Here is a 25,493-nt window from a genome sequence, read left to right as displayed (position 1 = left end):
TTTAGCAAAGGGTTCCCGCCACCATCCTAAAAACAGGCCAACACAATATCAATTTATCAGCATTCACCTGTACCATGCTGGTATCTGGTTGCTCCTTCTGCCAGCTCATGTACGGCAGAAAATCTACGTCTTCTTTGGCAATAAGTTCCGAAATATTTGGAATGTGAGGAGAGGGTGACTCGTTACCATCCTAGATTGAACCACATAAAAACAAAACAGACATTATCAAATTCAAGCATTACTACAAATTCTAAAGCCTCCTGAATGTTTGGTTTGGAATATGTCTGGGGGTCAGACTGGGCCACAGGTGGCAGAGGAGGGGCAGAGGCAGACCTGCTGGCATGGGATGGGGGGCCCTCTGCACCCAGCACCCACTGGGCCAGTGCTCAGTGCCCCCGGGACTCGCCTCTTATAGGAGCAAAGGACTCTCAGAGGGTGAGGGGAGCCCAGGCCTTTCCCACATTTTGAGGGTCTTGGGCTAAAAATGGGAGAAATGCCAAAAGCATTACAGGACTGTAGTGTGTCCTCCAGTCCGCGTGTAACTGCACTGTAACTTACAATCATCACTCTTGCGACGCATTTCGAGCTACGGCAAACCCTCCCTCCCTGCTCTTCCAAGCCCGGGACGTGGTGTCACCAGTGACAGTGACAGCAAGACCCATTTTATGGGTGTGTAAATATAAATAAACTAACCATGAATTCGCAACAGTACATACCCTTTTCTCAACTGCCACAAAGCTTGTAAACTGTGTGAGGAGGGAGTTTTCTTTACTGAGTTTAATAATCAGAGATTTTAAGGTTTGTTTCTTCATCTAGGAAAGAATAAAACAAATGAAATCATGTTCTTTTATACTATTTACATACGACCGGTTAAATGAGTATCAAATAATATGAGGTGCTTCTCTATAAAAAGTAAGCCATTCATCATTAGAATTTCAAACTAAACATTAGGTCGATGGCCTCTCTAAACGTTTATCTCAAGTGGGTGACGCAGAGTTCCCTGCAAAACGGGATCAACCTGTGGGCTAAGTCTTGGAAAGAATGCCTCGTGCTTACGTAGCTCTTTGTAGTTTTTTTTTTTTTTTTTTTTTACCTTTTAGGGCCACAGCCGCAGCATACGGAAGTTCCCAGGCTAGGGGTCAGATGGCTGCCTGTCTACACACAGCCATAGCCACACGGGATCCAAGCCACGCCTGCCACCTACACCACAGCTCATGGCAGCACCGGATCCCTAACCCACTGAGTGAGGCCAGGGACCAAACCCTCGTCCCTATGGATGCTAGTACAGCTCGTTGCCCCAGAGCCATGATGGGAATTCCTGTAGCTTGTTCATAAAGAACTCTCACTGTCAAGGGCACTGAGCTGCTGAGACGTTTTGCAGTCTGCACCTCCCAACTTAAAGATGGGAGGTGGTGTGAGAGGCTTGGTCCCTGGGGGGAGGGGAGAACCCGGTTTGCGGGACGGCTCAGGGGGCACGCTCGTACCCTCATCTGACCAGCCGTGGCCTCATGAGCTCAGCAGGAGCAGCAAGGGGGATCTGGCTCTGCGGTGTGTCCCCAGGCAGCTGGAACCCCACCCCGAACCGGCTGCTTCACCACAGGCAGGAATGCTGACCCTTCACTAGCGAGGGCTGAGGGGCGTCTGAGCCTCCCCTGGCCTCCCTCTGACGGCGACATGATCACAGGATTCTCGGGAAGCCACTCCCATCTGCTCTTCCGTTAACTCATTCCACAAACTACATCAAGTGACTACTGAGCCCTGCACCCTGGCACGGAACCCGTGGAGAGATGACGGGGGGCGGGGGGGGGCGCTTTCCATCCAAGCGTCCTCACGTTACACCTCCACGGACAACAGCCTAAGAAAGGCCGAGAACAACCAACGAGGCTTTTCTGCGAAAAGAGCCAACCTCGTGATGCGTTTCGTCTTCGTGGAGAGCGCCGTCTTCGTAGTCTCTGATCAGAGCTCGAGCTGCCAGCTTGTGAATCATCTGTTGGTGCAGCAGAGAGAAAAAAGAGGCAGTGGCTTCTCAGGTCACCCATGGGAGACCACCTCCAAAACCGAGGTGTGATTAACCTATGGTAAATTCACCCCTTTTAAGGGCACAGTTTCAGGAGTTTTAACAGATGTAGACAGTGGCGCCATCGCCAGAGAAACCACCTCCGCTAGATTCAGTACTAATGCAAGTACGACAGACTTTTTGGTGATAATTCATTTGCTTTTAATCCAAAAGTATCAAAAACAAATACACCCTCAACATATGAAATGTTCTACTCACAGTCCAGGACCGTTGCACCTAGTATTTTATTTATGTTTATTTTTATTTTTGACCGCACAGTGGGAACTCCTAAAACACCAGATTTAATTGCAGCTATTCATACCCACTGAGGCCACACGGACCCACCGAGACCCGAAAACCCAGATAAAGAACAGGTGCCTCAGAAACTGAAGGAAAGGAGTTCCCGTTGTGGCTCAGCAGTAATGAACCTGGAGTTGCTGTGGCTGTGGCGTAGGCCGGCAGCTGCAGCTCTGATTCGACCCCCAGCCTTGGAGCTTCCATATGCCATGGGTGTGACCCTGAAAAGCAAAAAGCGGGGAAAAAAGGAAAGAAAGAAAAGAAACTGAAGGAAAATGTCCCCCATTCATGCAGCTATCAAGCCTCCACATCACATCATGAGCTGAAACGTCAACACAGAAGCCCAGCAGCAAAGGAAGTACATGGTAAATCACATATGAAAACATAAAATTTTAACTTGCAGAAACATGAGTCCATAGTTTTTTTCTATTTTCTTGCAGTGCTGCACCTGCGGCATATGGAGGTTCCCAGGCTGGGGTCGAATCAGAGCTGTAGCTGCCAGCCTACACCACAGCCACAGCCACGCAGGATCCTTCACCCACTGAGCGAGGCCAGGGATCAAACCCACATCCTCATGGATACTAGTCAGGTTTGTTACGACTGAGCCACAACGGGAATTCCAGGGAGTCCATAGCCTGAGTTTTATTTTATTGGGTTTTTTTTTTTAATTTTTATTATAGTTGATTTACAGTGTTCTGTCAATTTCTGCTATTCAGGGAAGTGACCCGGTCACACATACATATGTACACATTCTTTTTCTCACACCACCCTCCATCACGTTACATCACAGTGATTAGATACAGTTCCCTCCAGCTAAAGTTTTGAATCTGGAGTTCACCTCGTGGTGCAGCGGAAATGAATCCGACTAGGAACCATGAGGTTGCGGGTTCAACCCCTGGCCTCGCTCCGTGGGTTAAGGATCTGGCGTTGCCGTGAGCTGTGGTGTAGGTCGCAGACACAGCTCACATCTGGCGTTGCTGTGGCTCTGGCGTAGGCTGGCAGCTGTAGGTCCGATTAGACCCCTAGCCTGGGAACCTCCACATGCCATGGGTGCGGCCCTAAAAAGACCCCCCCCCCAAAAAAAAGGAAGTTGAATCTTACTGTTCCCGTTGTCTTCTGAAGTTCAGTAGTTGACACCACGGTAGAATACTTTTTGTCTTGAATTATTGCACACAGAGTTGCCTGAAACAGGGGAAATTTCTTTTTTACGAGCTTTTCTACTTCACTGTGTCCTGGTTAGTTCAACAGTGATTCTTTCCGTGATTTTAATGAGAATGAAAAGGCTCTCCAGGGTCCCTGGTGAACCACCCACTGTGTTCCCAGGAGAAAATCTGCCAACATATTATGATTTGGGGGTGAAGGAAAGGGAAAAAAAAGAAAATTATTAGCAAGATATATGACTCTTCCCACAGTAAAGCAACCGCGCTCCTTACCTGTGTGCAGTGAGGAATAAATCCATAGACGAGGAGCCGGTCATTGTGGAACAAGGCCTGCACCTGGGCTGGGGCCTGCAGGGGCGCAGGTGCCCCTGTGCTCAGCTGCTGCCACTTGATGGAGACTGCGTGGCAACTCGGAGAACGCAATCTAGCCATCTGGTCTTCTATCTAGCCATCAAAACGGAATTATTTCTCTTTTAATTTTTTATTCCGAAAACAGTTACTTAACATTTAAAATAATTTTACATTCTTTCCTTTGGGATTTGCAGCTCTTTTTTTCCCCTCCTTCCTGCTGCAGGGTACTTTTCCAAAAAGATTTTAAGGAGAGTTTTTAATAATAGCCCTAGCATATAATTCACAAAACATCTTAAAATTATTCTATCATTTAATTACTCATATACAACTTTGGCATGGAATAGATTTCAGTTGTAAAAATTAACCCTACAAAGGACCTGGAGAGACATTTCTCCAAAGAAGACACACAAATGAAACATGAAATAACGTCATTAGTTATTAGGGAAATGCAAATCAAAACCTTAATTAGATACAACTTCACACCCACTAGGATGGCAATATGAAAACAATAACAAAAAATGGAAAATAAGGGTTGGTGAAGATGTGGAAAAAACTAGAACCCTGGCACCGTGCTGGTGGGAACGTAAAATGGTGCAGCCACAGTGAACAGCATTATGGCAGTTTTTAAAAAAACTAAACATAGAACAAGCATATGCTCCTGCAATTCCATTTCTGGGTATCGAAACTAGGTTTTCACGCACAGGCTTATATGCCAATAATCACAGCGACGTGACTGACAAAGAGTCCCTGCTGTGGTTCAGCAGGTTAAGAACCCAGCTGGTAGCCATGAGGATGCGGGATCCATCCCTGGCTTCTCTCTGTGGGTTAAGGATCCGGCGTTGCCATGAGCTGTGGTGTAGGTCACAGACGTGGCTCGGATCCTGTGTTGCTGTGGCTGTGGCACAGGCTGGCAGCTGCAGCTCTGCTTTGACCCCTAGCCTGGGAACCTCCCTGTGCAGTAGGTGTGACCCTAAGAAGCAAAAAAACTCAATCTATGACTTTATGAAGCAGAAATCAAACCATTAGCTAGGAGAATGATCTGATGAAATATTTCCTGTGTTCATGCTAAGTGTGAGCCTGGTGGTAACCAAGGGCGGGTGGCAGGCAGAGGCTTGGGGTTCCTTCTGCCTCTTTCCAGCTCCCTTTTCCATTAATGAGAACACAGAAGTTACTGTCATTGGATTTCTAAGAAGTCAATTTAAACATAAGACTAGAAATATGTTTGCAGAGTTCCCATCACAGCCCAGCGGTTAGTGAACCCGACTAGCATCCGTGAGGACGCGGGTTGGATCCCTGGCCTCGTTCAGTGGGTTGAGGGTCCGGCATTGCCATGAGCTGTGGTGTAGGTTGCAGATGTGGCTCAGATCCCGCATTGCTGTGGCTCTGGTGTAGGACCCCTCCGTGTGCCGCAGGTGCAGCCCTAAAAGACAAAAAGACCTAAATAAATAAAGAAAGAAAGAAATAAAAAGAAATATGGTGTTTGAGAAGCATACCTGTTTTTTCCAACCGTGTTTGGATTTTGAGTTAAAATATTCAAATGCTCCAGCACCATACTGGGACAAAGTCCTTAAGATATGACGGTTTGCTGTGGAACTGATAACATTTCACATGTTTAATTTTCAAGAACTTTTAGAAATATTCGTAAGTACATGTAGTTAATGCCGACACAGCTTAAACCTCAGTAGAAGACACGTCACATACAGAGGTACTGGCTGCCCGCGGCTGAAGTCAGACTGACACTTGGGACAGACGTACGGAAAGCCTGAAGGTTCGGGTGGTCTGCGTGCCCACATCTCAGAAGACCTGTGTCTCTTTCACAACAGAAAAGAAGCAGCAATTCCTGACTTCTGATTCACAAGGGAGGAAGCCGATGATTCTGAGAAACTCCCAAGAAGGTACAGAACGCTGATAAGGATCTCAGCCTGCTCTCAGTGAACATGCCTGAGCCCCAAAGCCAGGACAGGCAGAGAGCGAATAAAAAGTCTACAGCGTAAAATCTGGTTCCTGCTTAGACAGCAAAGAGGTAAGTCTCATTCCAGCAAAGGTCATCTTTGACATTTTAAATGACAATGTCCTGTTAAATTTCTCTGGATAATTCTACAACTTATACAGAATGACTTTCTTAGGAGTTCCCCCTGTGGGGCAGTGGGTTAAGAACCTGACCACAGTGGCTCTGGTCGCTGCAGAGGCAGGGGAACCCTTGTGGGGCGGTGGGTTAAAGGATCCCGAGTTGCCGCAGCTGTGGTTTGGGCTTAATCCCTGCCTGGAAGAGTGACTTTTTTTCTTCTTTTTTTTGGTCTTTTCAGGGCCGCTCCTGTGGCATATGGAGGTTCCCAGGATAGGGGTCGAATTGGAGCTACAGCTGCCAGCCTACACCACAGCCACAGCAATATGGGATCTGAGCCGTGTCTGCGACCTACACCACAGCTCCTGGCAACGCCGGATCCTTAACCCACTGAGGCCAAGGATCAAACCTGCGTCCTTATGGATACGAGTCAGATTCGTTTCCACTGAGCCACAACGGGAACTCCAACTTTTTCTTTCTTTTTTGGCCACCTCGGGGACACATGGGGTTTCTGGCCAGGATCAGGTCTGAGCCTCAGTTGTCACCTAAGCCACTGTCGGGCAGCGATGGAACCTGCGTCTCAGTGCTCCCTAGATGCCACCGAACCCCTTGTGCCGCCGCGGGAACTCCAAGAATGACCTTCTTAGAGAGAGAGGATCCTTCTGAAATATTAGAGCAATGATCAACGGTTTTTCAGAAAAAGAGTCTTAAGAAAGCTATTTTGGAGCCATGCTACCAATAGGCGAACTATTGGTAACACTGCATTTATCTTCCGTTATCGAATTTAATCGGCGGAGATCACAGCACTAATTAGCTCATCCTTAAGCTCGAGTTTATTTGTGTCTCACAGATTTTATGGGTCAGTGAGGCTGCAGAGCAGCCTGGAGAATAGCCTGTTGAAGAGGATAAAGTCTCCGCTCCTGAAGAACTCACAAGTCAACACAAAGGAACATGTAACAGGAGGCAGAAGCAGAGAAAGGCCCTAACGACTGTGTAGAAAATCAGGAAAAGGATCCAGTGTCCTGGGGGGACCCCCGAGGCGGCTCCCGCCCCCACCTTGGTCCCCCCTCATCCAGTCCCGTACTTAGGAAGGCCCTGCCTCGGACCCCAGGTCCCCACGACCTCAGGGTCTGTCTCAAGACCTGCCCTCGGCAGGGGGACCACAGAGGCACCATCTCCGGTGACTGGGGGGTTGACCTGTGGTGGGGGTGAGGGTGTCGGATCTGTGTGTGTGTGTGCATGCGTGTGTGAGTGCATGCATGTGTGTGCACATGCGTGTACGTGTGCGCGCACGTGTGTGTGTGTGTGCGCGCTCCCACGTGTGCCTGTGTGTATGTGACCGGCCCTGCCAGAGCTGTTGGCTTCTCAGGATGGGGTGGTATTTGAGCTTGTTTTGCAAAATAACAGTATTCAAAACTGATTCGGAGCTTGCCATGTACCTGCTGTTCTTGGAGCTTTATACACGTATACATATGCTCATTTAATCCCCAGACTGATTAAACCTGCGCTGTTTTCATGGTCACCTTCGCTTCCCAGCGGCGGGGGGGGGGGGGGGGGGGGAGCTGTCGGCAGCTTTCACAAGGTCACTGCTGACCAGGGGCCAGTTCAGGCTGTGAGAGCCGGGCCGCCGGCCCAGAGCCCGGAGCCTGCAGCTCTGCCCCACACAGCTCCTGCACACCGCTGCCGACCTCAGAGCTTCCACAGCTCCCGTGCAGGCCAACAAACCACCTCCCCGCAGGCTGCCCACCGCGCCGTGGGCTCGAGTCTGTGCCGTGAGGCCCGCACTCACCCGACGCCGCAGGAGAACAGCCTGGTGTGCTGGGCGTTCCTCTTCACGAGCTGCAGGGTCAGGCTCTCGTGCTGCAGGTGCCCGTCTGAGATCAGGAGGACGTTCCGCAGCCCGCGAGCAGGCGGGAGCAAACTTAGATGCCAGAGCACCTTCCAGAGCTCTGTGTTTCCCATGGTGGGCGTAGCGGACTGCAGGGAACACAGCGAGGGGCGCTGAGTCCTTCTGGGGCGCATCCCCACTGGCTGTAACCACGACTGACGCGCCTCTCTCAATGAGGGTTTAGCGAAAGCGTCGCTGAAAAGACTTGTTCCCCTAGTTATCCATCCGTGGCATAACAGTTTCTCTCGTGTCACACAGTAACCGTAACATATCACTTGGCACCTACTGCTTTTTCCTGGTTTTTCAGGAACCATGATTTCAAAGCTCCCCTGGAATGGGCAGCCTGGACTGGGGGGCAATTGGTTATCCCTAGTTTGGTCCATTTAAACAGACAGAGAAAAGGGGGACAGGGCAGACCCCTGCCCCCAGCCTGTTCTGCCAGTTGTGGTGACATCTCAGGACAGTGCATGATTTTTTTCTTTCTATCATGTTAATTCCCAATTTTTTAAGTGAGTTCATATCACTTTTATGAATGAACCAAACGGAAGGGCTAGGGGTTCGGGTGGTGTCTCGGGAGACAAGGTTCTGGACAGAACCACTGACACTTGAAGGAAGAAGACCCAGGACAAAGGGAGTTTCCGTCACTCACCCTGATGCACTCGGACGCTGTGCTGCTGCTCGTGATGCACTTGGGGTATGAAAACAGCTCCTTGTAACCTGCGTAAAAGGACGGCCATGAGCTCCCGCCATGGAACAGTCATGCCACTAACAAACAATAATGCTAGGTCATTTTAATATAAAAAATTCACCACAGTACTCCCTTAAATAATAAATTCTAGTGCTTTCAGGAGTTCCTGTCATGGCTCAGTGGTTCGCAAATCTCATCCTCTAGCAACCATGAGGAGGCAGGTTCGATCCCTGGCCTCGCTGAGTGGGTTAGGGAGCCGGCGTTGCCGTGAGCTGTGCTGTAGGTCACAGACACAGCTTGGATCCCACGCTGCGGTGGCTGTGGCGTAGCCCAGCAGCTGCAGCTCCAATTCGATCCCTAGCCTGGGAACCTCCATGTGCCATGGTGTGGCCCTAAAAAGCAAAATAAATTAATAAGTAAATAAAATAAATTCTAGGGAATTCAGACTTTGCTGAGCAGAAGGCTCTGGGTCGAAGTACGGGTGTGGACCTGTCCGGGAGCAGACTGCGTGCAGAGGACGCAGGCCCTGAGAAGGCGCAGGCCCAGGCGGACTGCCCTTCCGTGCCCTTGGCCCTCTCGTGCTGGTCTGACCTCGGCCAAACCGACAGGACGTGGATGCCCCGCACTCCATCTGCTCTCAGGGGCTCCGAGGTCCCTGGGCCCCACCCTGGGGACCGCTGTCCAGCGGCTTCCTGAGGCCACTGCTCACAGAGCCCCTCCACCTGCTGATTTCAGATGTTCTGCCCTTGTCCTTGGACCTCGTGCGCATCAGACCAAGGGGAGTAAGAAGAGCCGTCATGCTCACCCAGCACGTCTGACGGCTGAGGGTGTGAAGGCTTTACCTGAAGAGCTTGGTCCGCACATCACGTCACAGATGCGCAAACCGAGGCGCACAAACGTCGAGGAGCACATGGGGCTAAGGCGTGCAGAGGTGGGATTTGAACCTGGGGGCCTGGCTGCTGGATGCCACCCTGTGCGACCCCTCGCTCCACAGATGAAGTCGGGGGCACCAGCCGTGCTCGGCGCTCGTCATTAGGCGTTAACACCAAGGGCCAGGGCTGCGGACGGCGCCGAAGCGCACTGACCTGTGCCAAACCTGACGATGTTCACCCTCCACGGCTGCCCCACCAAGGACAGCGCGTGCAGGGCGATCCGCTGGGCTTCCGAGAAAGTCTCGCCCTCCATGGAATTGGAGCAGTCGAGACAAATGACCACTTCGCTCCGCTCGGCTTGCTCGGGGGGGATGCTGCCAAGGTCTGGCTGAAAGACCAGCATGCAGGCCTGGAAGGAGAGAGGGGCTAGAGGGGCGCTCCATCCAAGGTAAATCTGCTTGTTTACACCGGTACCACGTTATGTGCCGAGAAACACAAAATTTCAGGCCCAAGCCCCACGCCACAATCTGCCTAAATGATGGGCGCAAATTGGGATAGAGTAACAAAGATCTAAGAGGGACCCAGAACGTCTGATGAAACCCCGCGGGTGCAGGCCCACTGCCCCTCACCAGGTCTTGGACTCGAGGGGGGACGTGCCATCTGCCTGGTCCCTGGGGGTGGGGGGGCAGCTGCCAGGACCTTGTCCAGCAGGGACAAAGGTCTGCTTGGGGCCCACAGGTCCTCAGGCAGCAGCCCTATTACCAGCTGTGTGGACAGCTGTGTCTCACACTAAGTGCCTGGGGAGGCTGGATGGCTCCTGGGGGGCACGGTTGCCCTGGGCCATGGCTGAGAGGTGCGGGGACCCAGCCCAGCCAGAACCCAGCATGGGTCCCTCTGGATCATGAGCTGCAGCCGAGACTGTCCCCTAGCGACCCTCTGCCAGCAGGGCTCTGGGAGGACTGCACCTGGAAGGGCTGGGGTCTGGTCCCACGCCTCTCGGCATCTACAGTCTGGCCAGTTTAGCAGGCTGAACTCCAGGGGCTCCCAGACGCAGCCAAGAGGGCTGGTGCCAGTCCCTGGCTGCGGCCAAGTTCTGCACACCGATTACCTGGCAAGTGGGTGGGCCTGACTCCTCCTGGGTCCCTTGCCTGATGGTGCTGGCGACAGGACCAAGCCAAGCAGGGCTGAAGCCAAGTTCTCAGGGTACGGCGTTGTGCGAGTCAGCGGCCTAGATAGGGACCTGCCTTCTCCGAACAGCTGTCTTTGGTCTGGGACTGCCCTGGCGTTTCAGAATCTCCTGACTAAACCCCAGAGCTCGCTCGGGGCGTCTTTCTCCATGCATGGATGCCAAACGATTGTTGTTGGGGCGGATACATGCAAAGGATTCTTATGGGGCCACCTTGCTGCTACTGCTTTCAATCTTCATTTTTTATTTTATTGCTTTTTAGGAATGCACTCGTGGCACATGGAAGTTCGCAGGCTAGCGGTCCAAGCAGAGCTGCAGCTGCCGACCTACACCACAGCCACAGCAACACGGGATCCAAGCCGCATCTTCAATCTACACCACAGGTCACAGCAACGCTGGGTCCCCGCTGCACGAGGCCAGGGGTTGAACCCGCAGCCTCCTGTATACAAGTCGGATTCGTTTCCGCTGAGCCACAACGGGAACCCCTCAACTTTTACTTTTAAGAAGAGATTCTTCCCGACAGCCACACAAAAGGGTCTGAGAGCCATAAATAATTTTGTGTCTGCTTTTGCAAAATCAATGTTTTAAAACAGTATAAAAGGATACAGACTAATCAATGTAATGTCTGGAAGCAGATTTTCCTTTAGGTAGGAATTAAGGCAAAAACGATAATCTTTACGGGAAACATGCCACTTGGGGCTTTTGGGTGAAACCTCAGGAGTTTGTCATGCCTAATATCATAAATATTTTTACTTGTAAAATCTTGAGATGTGAGAGCTCTTTTTGAAATGCTATCGATAATTTCCAAGCTTAAATAATCTATTCTAAAATGCTTTTTCAACACTGTCTCCTACGAAAGTAGGAGTAAGAAAGACCATACCTCACTTTCTTTTTCTGGATGTTTTTCAACCCACATCCTTGAAAGACACGCATCGAGCAAACCAATGCGGAGAGAAAATCCACTGCTGTCCAGGGAGCTACCTTCGACCGTGCTAATTACAGCTTTGCAATCCGTTCTCTACAAAACAAATAACCATGACGACAAAGTAAGTAATGGGATGATACCACATCACCAGCAGCAAACCCTTGCATGGTGAACATAACCCCATCAAGACTCACCAAGGCAGCAGTAAATCCCAGTTCTGACCTGTAGCTTTTGCAAGTGTGACCATTAGCATGTCAGTTACCCGCCTGCAATTCTAAAGTCGATACAAACAACCAAATCTAGCTAGTTTGAGACCGTCTTAAGCCCTGGATCCCAAGATGATAAATCTGTGTGTTCTGTTATCTGGATACAGCTGAAAGAGCACCAGAGAATCATTCGATTCAACAGGAATCTTAGAATGATACTTTATTTTTATTTTTTTTTATTTATTTATTTTTTGTCTTTTTGCTATTTCTTTGGGCCGCTCCCGCGGCATGTGGAGATTCCCAGGCTAGGGGTCTAATCGGAGCTGTAGCCACCGGCCTACGCCAGAGCCACAGCAATGCGGGATCCGAGCTGCGTCTGCAACCTACACCACAGCTCATGGCAACGCCAGATCCTTAACCCACTGAGCAAGGGCAGGCACCGAACCTGCAACCTCATGGTTCCTAGTTGGATTTGTTAACCACTGCGCCACAATGGGAACTCCGTTACTTTATTTTTAAATTGTATTTTCATAGATAGCAAACAACTTGAAGACATGAAGAGAAGCTTTAAACAACCAAGGTGCTGTGACAGAGTTCTGGGCTTGCCCTCTGCAGTGGGACTCCACGGCTTCTCCTGTCAGGAGGCTGTGTCTGTTTCTTTGCCCTTGAATCTGGAATTGGCCATGGGACCTCCTTGGCCAATGGGACATTGGCAGATGGAAGGCAAGCAGAGCCTCAAGAAGCATTTGTGGAATAGGTCTGGCTCGTCACTATTGCTGCTGAACACCTGAGCTGACCTGCTGAGCACCTGAGATAACCTGCTGGCTGATGAAAGACACAGGGCTGCCACCCCCAGCTGACACCAGGCCACCAGCCAGGTATGTGAATGAGACTGTTCTAGTCCTTCCTGGCCCGGCCCAGCCAGCCCATCCCACCACTGCCCAGCCGACCTACAAAACTGTGAGAAATAACACATGCTTGTTGCTTTAAACCACAGAGTGTTGGGACTGTTTGTTAAACAGCAAACGCTGTCTGATGCGGAGGGCTTCCCGTTTAGGAAGGAGTATTTACATGTGCTGAACGCCACTTCCTAGCAAAATCCTAAAAAGCGCTATAATGAAACGGAAGCAATAAAAGGGGCACAAACCATGAAGACACTGAGAAGAGGGGCAAAGACAAAAGCAGACAAGAGACGTCAACGGATTTTAGGAAGGTGGAAAGAGGTGTGGTAAGGGACTCGGCCAGAGTGGAGGAAGCCCCCCGCCCTGGGCCACAGCAATGGGCCCCCGGGGCTGCAGCCACCTGGGAAGGCACACCTGGGAGATGCTGGGGAAACCAGCCGTACCGGTGACCAGATGCCCTGAGCTGTCAGAGCCCCACGCCCCTCCCTGCCCTGGGTGGCAAGCAGGTAGCACCCTGTTCTCTCACTAACAGAAACTGAGGATTTATTACTTAGATTCAACCAAACAGAATCCAGACTCGGGAGCCCTAGGAATAATGAAGCACAGAAGTACAGGGCTGCACAGGGTTATGAAGGGAAAGTGGCTTCCTAAGGCGTGGGACCCTTTGTGTCCTCCCTGGTGACAGCTCAAGGGTTGTCAACAGCCACACAGGGGCTGAAACACCACCACGACACCCCAAAGAGCCGGCCAGCTGCCAGTGGCCTTGGTCCACTCGCTCTGCTCACCTCCAAGCACCGCACTGGCTTCTGTGTCCCAACTGAAGAGGATCACAGAGAGAGCCAGACGTTTGAGGAAACGTCTCTAACAAGAACATGGAACCCAAACAAACCAAGAGCCAGGAAAAAAGCACTCAAAAAAAGGAGCCACCAGACGAGAAATAGAGGGAAAAAATATATTTTCAGAGAGACAAGAGAGGATAAGGCATCCATGAAACACAAAGATGCTATAAAAAAGGAATATTTATAGAACAGAAGAGAGCCCTTCCCCAAAAAATGAGAACTAAAATTAAAATTTCAGTAAAATGATAGGAATTTTAAAGTGAGAAAATCACCCAGAAAGTAGTATAAAAAGACCACAAAATGGGCAATAGGAGAAAAAAGGTAGGAGAACAAGGGGCTCGATCCAGGGCCCCCTGACCGGAGGCACTGGAGGTAAACACAGGGGACACCTATTTTTATAATATAAGAAAACTCCCCAGAACCGAAGGCCCCGAATTGCATACAATGAACAAACATCACGTTCGTATGCGAGTTCAGAACACCAGGGACAGAGAGAAGATCTGAAATGCTTGCAGGACTTAAAAACAAAGCAAAACAGGAGTTCCCATCGTGGGGAAGTGGTTAACGAATCCGACTAGGAACCATGAGGTTGCGGGTTCGGTCCCTGCCCTTGCTCAGTGGATCCGGCGTTGTCGTGAGCTGTGGTGTAGGTTGCAGACGTGGCTCGGATTCCGCGTTGTTATGGCTGTGGTGTAAGCCGGCAGCTATAGCTCCAATTCGACCCCTAGCCTGGGAACCTCCGTATGCCGTGGGAGCAGCCCTAGAAAAGGCAAAATGACCAAAAAATTAAAATAAAATGAAATAAAGATCTGGCACCGTCACTGCTGCGGCTTAGGTGGCAACTCTGGATCACATCTTATCCCTGACCCAGGAATTCCACATGCTCTGGGGCCAAAAAAAAAAGAACCAGCAGTAAAAAAGGTATCACCTAACACTTTGGAAGCCTGGAGAAAGGAGCTAAACTATGTAAAGTAGTTCACCATCTCTGGACACGGGTCTGGGGAGAGGCAGGCTGGATCCAGTGGCTCCTCCTTGTTAGAAGCCATCATTAGTTTTATTTAACCTTTAAACCGTGTGCATGTCTTGCTTTGGTAAAATAAAATTAATGTTGAAATAGGTGTCCCTAAGAAGTGGAAGCAAAGACTAACCTTTTGTCTCAGTTGGTGGGTGTCACTGGAGATGAATTCAATCAGGTGTGGCATCTCAATAGACAGAGTCAGAGAAAAACTACAAAAAATGAAGAGAAAGCTGGCTTAGTCTATTATCTTCAATGTTAAACAACCACTTGCACTTCTTTTATGTAATTTTAAATGAACATTTAAACTATAACAGCAACGTTCATTGAATAATTAGCCAACACTTTTCTATTTTAGGTACTAACCTTTGCTGTGTTCCTATTTCCTTTATACAAATCTTCTCGACCGTATCCTGTTGAAAGGAAAATATACACGCATAACTAAGCAGGTGCTAAGTTTCACCAGGCGACTCCAGGCGAGTCAATGTCACCGAAGCCACAACCTGCAAGCAGCAACAGACAGCTGGTCTCACACTGGACTCTGTCACGAGCATCTGCTCACGATGGACAGTGACTGCTAAGACACAACTGATATGAGGGCTGATTGATTACCAGTTTCACAGAGGGTTCAGCTATACATGGGTCTACACACACACACACACACACGCACACGTACACATTTTTTGCAGCAAAGGAGCCTGTCTGGAAGGACAGAAGTCAGAGTGTTAACCAGTAGCTTTGGTTACCATCTCTGGCAGCAGAATCAAGGATGGTTTAAATTTTCCTCTTTGGCTTATCTGCATTCTTTACGTGTATCTGACAGTCCTTCATAACGAGCACAGAGTACAGACACAACATTTTAAGAGACTGAACAGAACAAAAGCAGGACGCCGGAGTTCTCGTTGTGGCTCCGTGGGTTAAGCACCCAGCATAATGTGTGTGAGGATGTGGGTGCCATCCCTGGCCTCGCTCAGTGGGTGAAGTTTCCCACGTTGCTGTGGCTGTGGTGGAGGCCTGCAGCGGCAGCTCTGCTTTGACTCCAAGCCAGGGAACTTTCATGTGCCACAGGTGTGACTGTAAAAAATTAAAAAACAAAATTAAACCCCAAAAAAGGACATCATTGAGCAGATCTGTGTGTATTCTCTTCATTTCACAGACATTCCATGTACTGAAATACATAAATGCCAGTAAAACTGGCTTTATGCCGAAAAGATTATATTATTTTCGACGTTGGTTCTTCCCTATACAAAAATCACAGAAAAAAATCTTTCAATGCCATCTGTCTCATACGAACCTGAGTGTTTTCATTCACAGCTCTGTCCTGCTGCCAGGGGGCCACGGTGGCCGGTAGGAAGAAGGCAGCGCAGGCGCCTTGCAGGCTGAGCTCCGTGATGTAGGTGATTCTGATCAGGACCTTAGCCTTAGGGGGTAAGTTGCCAACACTGACGGTGAAAATGTCCTGAAATAGAAACCAATCACCGAGCTCGTGACGCGGAAGCCCATCCAGTCTAAACCGCTCCATCCCTACCCTCACGTGGAGGACCTGAATCACAGCCACAGCCCACAGGACCAGCACCGCTTGTGCCGAGGACAACCCAGGGCCCGTCCCCAGCGGTGGGGGCGGTGTGGCACCTACAGGGCACTGGGAGAGCAGGACCCTGCCCCAGCCCTGTGGGCAGGACTCGGCCACGGGGCTGCCCGCCTGGCCCCTTGGGAGACGCAGCCTGTGGCCTGTGCGGGCCCCCAACCAGCAGCTTCCACCAGAGGCTGTGGGGCTGGACCCCCTTTCACCAAGCTTGGCCCTCACTTCACGCTCTTGTCTTGTAGAAAATTCATCATTTTATTTTTCAGAGAAAGTATTTTGTTTTCTTTTAGTGGGTATGGATGACCACTGCATAAGGAAATAACTCCACGACCAGCTAGGTCAGAAGAAGAGAGATTGGAGTTCCTGTTGCGGCTCAGTGGGTTAAGAACCCCATTAGTGTCCATGATGATGTGGGTTCGCTCTCTGGCCTCTCTCAGTGGGTCGAGGATCCGGTGTTGCTGCAAACTCTGGTGTAGGTCACAGAGGTGGCTCAGATCTGGCGTGGCTGTGGCTGTGGCATAGACTGGTGGCTCTGGCTCCGATTCGATCCCTAGCCTGGGAACTTCCATACGCTGTGGGTGCGGCCCTAAAAAGACCAGGAGAAAAAAAGGAAGAAAGAAAATACAAAAAAAAAAAAAGAGAGAGAGAGAGAGATTGGATATACTTTTCTGAACCTACACAAAGGACCTCCTGACAGTCCCAGGCACATCCCTGTTCTACTCAAGATGCTGTGGTGGACACTCAGTGTGTTTGGCTTAGGGCTGTGTCACAATATGGTTGACACAGGTGAAGGGACCCCAAGGGCACCCTGGGCAGGGTGGGCAAGCAACGCGGAGAAGATTACTGTACAGTCACCGAGGCTCGCCCTTCAGAGACTTGAATGAGAGCCTGGGCTTCCTTCAGAGATGCCACCTAGGAGTGTGGGTGGCGGTTCTGCGGTGGGATCTGAAGAAATGCACGATGTCCAGCCAGACAGTCTACAAAATCCTAAGCTGTCTTGAACCGTCAGAGAGGGTGAAGGCCTAATGGGCGAAGGTCCAGTCCTACCGGTGCATCCTGGTCCATCAGGTATGCGCCGTGACCTTGACTGACTGCCTCTCCGTACTCGCGGTGAGCTGCTTCCTTCTCCTTCACCTGGAAAAGAGGTTTTAGAGCAGGCATCATGTGAAGAGTGATTTCAGAGTTTAACAAGGGAAATGTCATGGGCATTATTAAAATCCAGGCGAAAGCAGAAAACGAAGCATCTAAGAGGGATGCTGACTTAGTGTTGAAGAGGGATCACAGGGGACTTCCTGTGTGGCTTAGCGGCAAGGAACCCCGCCAGTGTCCATGAGGACTCAGGTTCCATCCCTGGCCTCACTCAGTGGGTTAAGGACCCATCATTGCAGTGAGCTGTGGTGTAGGTCGCAGACAAGGCTCGGGTCTGGCGTTGCTGTGGCTGCAGTGTAGGCAGGCACTGTAACTCCAAGTTGACCCCGAGCCTGGGAACTTCCATATGCCTCAGGTTCGGCCCTAAAAGAAAAAAAAAAAAAAAGACAAACAACCAACAACTAAATAAATTAAAACAAAAAATAAAGTGATCATAAAAATGTACTTATCTAATAAGACTTTGAATCAGAAAAGGCCAAGTGAAGAGAATTCTCTTTAAATGGTGGACCAGGAATTCCGGTTGTGGCTCAGTGCTAATGAACCTGACTAGTATCCATGAAGATGTGGGTTCAATCCCAGGCCTTGTTCAGTGAGTTAAGGATCCAAGCTTCAGCATAGGTCACAGACAAGGCTCAGATCTGGCATTGCTGTGGCTGTGGTATAGGCTGGCAGTTGCAGCTCTGATTCCACCCCTAGCCTGGGAACTTCCATATGCCACAGGTGTGGCCCTAAAAAGCAAAAAAAAAAAAAAAAAAAAAGGTTGGGACCAAAATATTTCAAGGTCAATAGTGAAAAAAATATAACTGTGAACTAATCCTTCGAAAAAACAAAAAAGTGAATCAAACTTTGTCTTTCCTTTCTCTTTCCCTCTCCTCCCGCTCCCCCCCAGTCTTTCTTTCTTTTCTTTTTTCTTTTTTTTGGCCACAATGCAGTATATGGAGTTCCTGGGCCAGGGTCGAATCTGAGCTGGAGCTGCGTCCTACACCACAGCTGCACCCCTCCTGCTGCAGAGACACCACTGATCCCGTTGCTGCCACAGCAGGAACTCCAATTGTCATTCCTTTGTGTACAATCTTTTTGTTGTTGTTGTTGTTGCTATTTCTTGGGCCGCTCCCACAGCATATGGAGGTTCCCCAGGCTAGGGGTTGAATCGGAGCTGTAGCCACCGGCCTACGCCAGAGCCACAGCAACGCAGGATCCGAGCCGCGTCTGCAACCTATACCACAGCTCACGGCAACGCTGGACCCTTAACCCACTGAGCAAGGGCAGGGACCGAACCCGCAACCTCATGGTTCCTAGTCGGATTCGTTAACCACTGCGCCACGACGGGAACTCCTGTACAATCTTTTTTAAAAGGTTACAACAGCGTTCACTTCAGTGTGACTTGTTTTTGTTTTTGTTTTTGTTTTACTTTTTTGGCCACGCCTTCGGCATGTGCAAGTTCCAGGGCCAGGGATCAAACCCAAGCCACAGCAGTGACAATGCCGGATCCTTAACATGTTGAGCCACCAGGGAACGGCCAGTTTCACTTTTCGAGCAGGGTACAGAGGATCCGTTTTTGCAAAAGTATACTAGGGCCTCACCAATTTTCCATTGTGTCTCTCAAACTTTCGATGTTGAAATCACTCTTTGTTGGAGTGCCCAGTGCCCAGGCAGGGAACGGACCAGGCACAGATGGATGAGGACTGGACAGGTACGAACAGAAACTGATCAGCTGGGGAGGGGTGTCTGAGGGGGGCTGACCTGTGAGCGCTTGATCTTGGTTTATGATCAGGCTGCTACTCAGCCCTGTAGCCAAGGGAACTCAGATAAGGCAGAGCTGGGAAGCAGGAGACACGCCGAGGGCTGCGGTCGGGCCAGGGGCCCCCTTACCTCTCCCACAAAGTGCTTCCCGTTGATGAACACTTCGAAACCGCACACCGCCGCCTTGTCGTCCAGGGGAAAGACGTATTTTGCCTCAATGGGCACAGGACTTTGGTTTGTGTATGTTTGAAAAACAATGACCTGAAGAAGGAAAAAGCCCATATGTAGCTGATGAAACCCATGGAAAAGCGTCTGCAAAGACAACTACTACAGGAAACTGTCCCGTGGTCCCCGGAGGTCTGACCTCCATCCATTTCAGTCTTGGATGTCACAGTGGGCATCAAAAAAGGAAACGATTTTAGATAATGAGGATCAGGGATTTGTATTACGGTTTAGAGCAGAAACTAATACACGGCACACAGTTTTAACATCTCCCAGTTCCTCCTTCAAATGAAACCACTGTCTGAGTTACTGAACAGCAAACGTTAAACTCACTCCAAGAAGTCCAAAGTGGGCCATGAACGGGCAAGGTCCCTGCTTCTGGGCCTGCTGGACACTCACCGTCAGTCTCCAGGCCAGCCGTCCAACCCCAGATGAGCGGAAAATTCACTGCTAAATCATGAGTTATTTGGGGTCAAAATTCCCCATGGAAAAAGCCCCATCAGGACTGAAATATCAAATGGTGTCCACTCTAGGGCACTACTCAGAGACACTGCCTCTCCTGGTGCAGCATCATGACTCGTTTGCACCCAGGCCCTCAATTCTTTTTTTTTTTTTTTAATTTTTTTTTAAATTTATTTTCCCACTGTACAGCAAGGGGGTCAGGTTATCCTTACATGTATACATTACAATTACATTTTTCTCCCAGCCTTTCTTCTGTTCAGGCCCTCAATTCTTTACGTGGCACAGCCACCACCCACCGGCAGGCATTGTTATCTCATCTTACACAGAGAAAACTGAGGCACAACCAGTTAAGGAACTTTGGAAGGTCACAGCTAGAGGAGGAGCAAATATTCCAGGCTAAGCCTTCGAAGCTGCAAAAGCTCTGCTCTCCAGTCCCTGCAGGGGGTCCTACAGCTCAGCGCCAGGAGCCACGAGGATGTTGGGAGGTCAGCTTCCTCGTCCCAACATCCACCCAGCAAAGGCTCCTAGTGGAGTCTGGGTGGAGAGGCGGTAACCCGGCTGCGACAGCGGGGCTCAGGCTGCAGACACACCGGACAGGGTGTCCGTCTGTCTCCCCGCCCCTACCCCTTTCCCCAGGAAGGTGACCACCACAATCAGCCCGATTTCTGGATGAAGGGACCCGAACACAGTGCTGGGCCCAGGTGTTCGAGGAGACTTCACGTTGCTCCAGGCGGTTTCAGGGTGAGCAGCCAGTGAGGTCAGATCTTGGGCGATGGGTTCAGTGTTAAGAGAAGTGCCTGCTCTCCAAGCTCCACCACCTCGTCTGGAGCCACCTTGGCTGAAGTAGCTGCAGCCTCCAGCCCGGCGGCGGGCACCTGCGGCCATGCCTCCAGAACCCACACGCGGTTCTGCGACGTTCCCTCCCCCAAAGCCCTCGAAATTTCCTAGGTCATGTTCTTAAACAAAAAAAAAAGTTCGGTCCGACATGGGTTTGTTACTAAGGTGACGCACTTTTACACAGCGGCCTCGGATGGGGGCTGGTTGCCGGCGGCCAGGCGGGCTGCAACTTTCAGCGCCACCACCGCCTGGGGTGGGGGACACCGGGGCGGGGCGGGGACTGAGTTCAGACCCCCGTGGCCCGGGATTTAATCCATCACCCTGCGTCATGAAGCCTCCAACGAGCGGCTGAGGAGGGGGTCAGGGAGCTGCCAGGGCCAGGCGGAGCGGTGCCTGGAGGGGCCAGGAAGCTCCGCTCACCCCCCAGCCGCCCTCTGCGGCTCGTCTAACCGGCTGCTCTGCATTGCAGCCTCTAGAGTAAAGCACCGGAGCGGGTGAGCAGGGGTCCCTGGGTTCTGTGAGCCGCTCCTGCAAAGACTCTTACCTAGAGCTGCTCGGTAGCAGCACAGGTGACCACGGGCACCCGGGAGGGGGCGGGGCAGGGAGAAGAGCAGCCCCGTGGGCGGGGCCCTTGGCCTCTGGGATCTGACCGGCGCCAGTGCGGCGTCGGGACTGGGCTCCCAGCTCGCTTGGTGGTGTGAACACACATGCGCACGGACGCACGCACGCACCCCCGCGCTACGCCCTCCCAGGATCCTCAGTTGCTGGGTTTTTTGTTTCTGGCCACACCCGCGGCATGTGGAAGTTCCTGGGCCAAGGATGGAATCTGAGCCGCCCCTGCGCCAATACCAGACCCTTTAACCCACTGTGCGGGGCAGGGATTGACACACAGTCTTTCTCTCTTGCTCTGGCTCACACACAGGCTATGATTCCTCACAACTTTGGGGGTGTTTTGGCCTGTGAGCCAGTGGAACTCCTGACGTCTTACATTTTAGAAGAAGAGGAAGTCCCCATGTGGCTCAGTGGGTTAAGGATCCCCGGCTGGGGAACTTACACCTGCCACGGATGTGGCCAAATAAGGAAATAAATGAAAGGAAGACAGAAGCAAACGCTCTGACCCTGCTTCTCTTCAGCTCCAGCCACAGTGGCCCTGGCTGCCTGCACACTCCTACCTCTGGACCTCCGCACCTGCTGTTCCCGCAGCCTGGATGAGCTCCCCCAGGTGCCCACGCTGCGGCGGCCCCCACCTCCTACACATCTGTCCTCAGATGTCACCTTCTCAGGGAGGCCTGCCTTGGCCATCCTGTTCACAAGTTCAAACCCCTCCCTTCTGCTCTGGTTCTCTTCTCTGGCACCCACAACCCAGCCAGACCCTCTGGGCCTTCTCAGAATAGACCCCTACCCATGTCCTCTGCCTGCCTTTTTTCTGTAGAAAAACTTTTGTTTAAAAAAAAAAAAAAACTTAAGAGAGGTGAGAAAATGCGGAGAAAAGAACACAGTCAAGAAGGACAAAATCCTCCTGGCTTAAGCCATTCAACAAAGTCAAGGAACTTTAGCTCCTCCTCAAGGACTGTAGATAATATTCTGCACCGTGTCCCCTGAGCTGTTTTGCAGCTACGGAAACCCCACCAGGTAGAAGAAGTTACCTGCATGCTGCCCACAAGCACAGAGGCCCCAGACCGGGCGGAAGCAGATGGAAGACACAGACTCCCAGCGACCTCACCACCAACCAATCAGAGGGCCGTCCAGGAGCGGATTACGCCCTGCTCCTCCAACCCTGTGAGACTCCTCTCCACCCCGCTTAGGTGCGGGGACACACACACACACACACACACACACACACACACACACACACACACACACTTCCGAGGGCACGAGTCTGCTGAGGCCCCCCCTTGCCCGGCAAAGCAATAAAAACATTCTCTTCTACTTCACCCAGAACTCTCTCCATGATTCCATTCGGTGCCGGTGTAGAGAGGCCGAGTTTGGGCAACACCCCCACCGTCATCTCACCTATTATGCGTTTCATTTAGTTAACAGGTGCATCCCCCAGTCCTGCTCCTGGGGGCAGGACCCTCCTGTCGTTCCCTGCAGGAGACCTAGAGCCTAAAACAGTCCCTGGTGTGCAGGAGGCACTCGATGAGAAAACAACTTTTAGAAAAGCACACGTCGGAGTTCGCGTCGTGGCGCAGGGGTTAAGGAATCCGACTGGGAACCCTGAGGTTGTGGGTTCGATCCCTGGCCTTGCTCAGTGGGTTAATGATCTGGCGTTGCCATGAGCTGTAGTGTAGGTCAGAGATGTGGCTCGGATCCCGCGTTGCTGTGGCTCTGGTGTAGGCCGGTGGCTACAGCTCCGATTCAACCCCTAGCCTGGGAACCTCCATATGCCACGGGAGTGGCCCTAGAAAAAAAAGCCTGTGTTTTGCTTGCATCATGCAAGTGGAATCCAGTTCTCATGTATGATTTCCATGCATGGAGTAGTAAAGTGAGCATACCTGGGCTACAAAGTCTATGATTTTCCCCCTGATATGAACATCCTCCAGGGGAACTGAATTCCCAGACGGGTCCTGGAGGCCGGCCTTGACGTGGCCGAGCGGGTCGGTGTCTGGTAACTGGAGATCTGCGGATTAGAAACGGTAACGTTGGCTTTGAAAACCATCTCTGCACTGGCTAGTCTGGTTCTCTTCATTTTTATTCCTTCTCCTTCCTTTCATATGTTACATGTAAGGAAAAATGGACAAACAGCATTGTAGGAGTTTCAACAGCCAGCTCTGCAAGGTAAAGCCACATGAGAAAGTGAGGGCCGTGTCTCACTCTGTCTTCACAACCTACCGACTCTGAGGAGTCCCCCTGAAAACTCAGGGCCCCGCTAGCCTGGAAAGACACACAGCTGGAATGCAAAGGCCTCGAAGTGCTTATGCACCCAGCTTTCTGAGTCCCCGGTTGGGCACGGCACCCCAGAAGGACACAGGAGCAGCAGGAGGCCCCACAGACCCTCCTCCCACGGAGAAAGTTCACCAGGGGACCCGTGGTGCCAACGTGCAGACAGGGTAGAGACGCAAATACACACTCTCTTCCCGAGGAAAAATGGGAGTCATCGTCCTGTACGTGGAGCCGCACACGTCTGATAAAAAATAATCTGATCACGGTTTAAAGCGCATTTTTCAATGCTGTCGGTTAATAATACTATACTCGTTTGGGCTTGGCGTTTCTGAATTGGTCACCCCCTCCTGTGTGTGTCCTACTAACACACAAGCCACACATGGCGATCTTGGGGTCCCTTCACTTAGTGCAGATGCCGACCTCATTCCCACGGGGAGAAGCTGGGCTCAGAAGGGTTAGGTGGATTGTCTGAGGTTGCACAGCCCAGGAAGGGGCAAGTTGACACTCAAGCCCAAGCTTCCTAATTCGAGACCGTGTCACCAGCCCGCACTGTACCTTCGTACCTCGATGTCCGAAATTGGTTCGCTGGTTGCCCTGAGGCAGACGGGAGTCACCTAACCTCTCTCAAGCACCCCGGGTTTTATTTTTCCAAAATAAAAAGGAAATGAAGTATTTAGGTAAGAGAGCATAGAGTCACCAAATATGAATATAAAAGTCACTGAAAATACAATGTTTGAGTTCTATAAACATCACATAAAACAGCATCCAAAAAAACCATCTTACCTTCAACCTTCGAAAAATGTGAAATCTCAGGTGTGTGTTCCTCTAATTCCGTATTATCACCAGGATGAAAGTCCTTTATTTCATCTCCAGGTATACAAAATTTAATAACATATTTCATTTTAACCTGATTGGTTTTATATACGACAAACTCATCATCCTATAGAGCAAACAGAAATCAATAGGTTGGGGAAAAAAACCCTTTGTTAGAAACCGTTTTCATAAAAGCAGAACTTCATGTTTGTTAATTTAGAAAATGTTGACTTCAGACAGTGAATATGCAGTGATTACTTATTTATTTATATTTTGGTCATTTCGCCTCTTCGGGGTCGCTCCCGCGGCACGTGGAGGTTCCCAGGCTAGGGGTCGAGTCGGAGCTGTAGCCACCGGCCTACACCACAGCCACAGCAACTTGGGATCCGAGCCGAGTCTGCGACCTACACCCCAGCTCACAGCAACGCCGGATCCCTAACCCAGTGAGCGAGGCCAGGGATCGAACCCGCAACCTCATGGTTCCTAGTCGGATTCGTTAACCACTGAGTCATGACGGGAACTCCCTACAGTAGTTATTTAAACTTAAACGGATTTTTATAAAAACAGGAGCCTCTCCGCCTGTCTCCAGCGCTAGGTACCTCAAAGTCCGAGGTGACGCTGGCTGTCCCTCGAACCCCGTGGACGCTGTCGTAACCCGGCGGGGCTTCCGTCAAGGACAAGTCTTTCTCATGCAAGTCCACGCACTTGCCCAGCGCCACATCACAGACCACCAGCAGCCGGGTGCCGTCCGTGGCTCCTGGGCTCGAGTACTTGATACTTGTGCTGCGATAGAAAGGACAGAAGCACGGGTTTATTCCTCTTGACAGCTACGGGGCCATGATGTTTAACTGTATGTGCAGGAAGACGGATATTCAAAAGCCTTTGCTGCGAGAATAACCAAATCCTACTGTTCCTGAAGTATCTCCGACGGTCCCTTTTAGACTTTGTGATTCACTCATTCGTTTGCCACGTCAGCGTAGCAAAAGCACGGACCCCGCCCTCTGCTGCGCTCGGCACCGCTCAGAGGGCCTCGTTCACAGAGAGAGATGAGCGCCTGTTCCCCAGGTTTTACCAGCTGCCACACACACAGAGCGAGGACAGAGAAGGAATGAACCCACCTTATTAAGACGAAGCACGAGGAGTTCCCGTTGGGGCCCAGTGGTAATGAATCCAACTAGTATTCATGAGGATGTGGGTTTTGTCCCTGGCCTTGATCCGTGGGCTAAGATCCTGTGTAACTGTGGCTGTGGTACAGGCCAGCAGCTGCAGCTCCAATTCAACCCCTAGCCTGGGGACCTCCATGTGCCACCGGTGCAGCCCTAAAGAGACAAAAAAAAAAAAAAAAAAAA

The 25,493-nt window shown here is 50.9% G+C and overlaps 1 protein-coding gene across 2 annotated transcripts in view; it reads right to left on the bottom strand.

Moving 5' to 3' along the window:
* The window catches only part of PARP4 (poly(ADP-ribose) polymerase family member 4), an 85,150-nt gene that overhangs the window by 23,357 nt on the left and 36,300 nt on the right, over positions 1–25,493 (bottom strand). For both annotated transcript variants that reach the window (XM_047756457.1, XM_047756456.1), the window contains exons 13-30: positions 24,744–24,927; positions 24,115–24,271; positions 22,944–23,068; positions 19,057–19,188; positions 17,083–17,169; positions 15,745–15,909; positions 14,817–14,863; positions 14,584–14,662; positions 11,444–11,581; positions 9,591–9,786; positions 8,467–8,534; positions 7,719–7,906; positions 5,358–5,457; positions 3,787–3,957; positions 3,455–3,535; positions 1,907–1,987; positions 717–812; positions 68–190 (exon numbers count right to left, since the gene is read on the bottom strand). In XM_047756457.1, the coding sequence (XP_047612413.1) occupies positions 68–190; positions 717–812; positions 1,907–1,987; positions 3,455–3,535; positions 3,787–3,957; positions 5,358–5,457; positions 7,719–7,906; positions 8,467–8,534; positions 9,591–9,786; positions 11,444–11,581; positions 14,584–14,662; positions 14,817–14,863; positions 15,745–15,909; positions 17,083–17,169; positions 19,057–19,188; positions 22,944–23,068; positions 24,115–24,271; positions 24,744–24,927 (2,218 nt within the window). The remainder of the gene's footprint in view (positions 1–67; positions 191–716; positions 813–1,906; positions 1,988–3,454; positions 3,536–3,786; positions 3,958–5,357; positions 5,458–7,718; positions 7,907–8,466; positions 8,535–9,590; positions 9,787–11,443; positions 11,582–14,583; positions 14,663–14,816; positions 14,864–15,744; positions 15,910–17,082; positions 17,170–19,056; positions 19,189–22,943; positions 23,069–24,114; positions 24,272–24,743; positions 24,928–25,493) is intronic.

The sequence above is a fragment of the Phacochoerus africanus genome, chromosome 13 (genome assembly GCF_016906955.1).
Source record: "Phacochoerus africanus isolate WHEZ1 chromosome 13, ROS_Pafr_v1, whole genome shotgun sequence".
NCBI lineage: Eukaryota > Metazoa > Chordata > Mammalia > Artiodactyla > Suidae > Phacochoerus > Phacochoerus africanus.
This window is presented reverse-complemented; position numbering and strand designations above follow the sequence as displayed.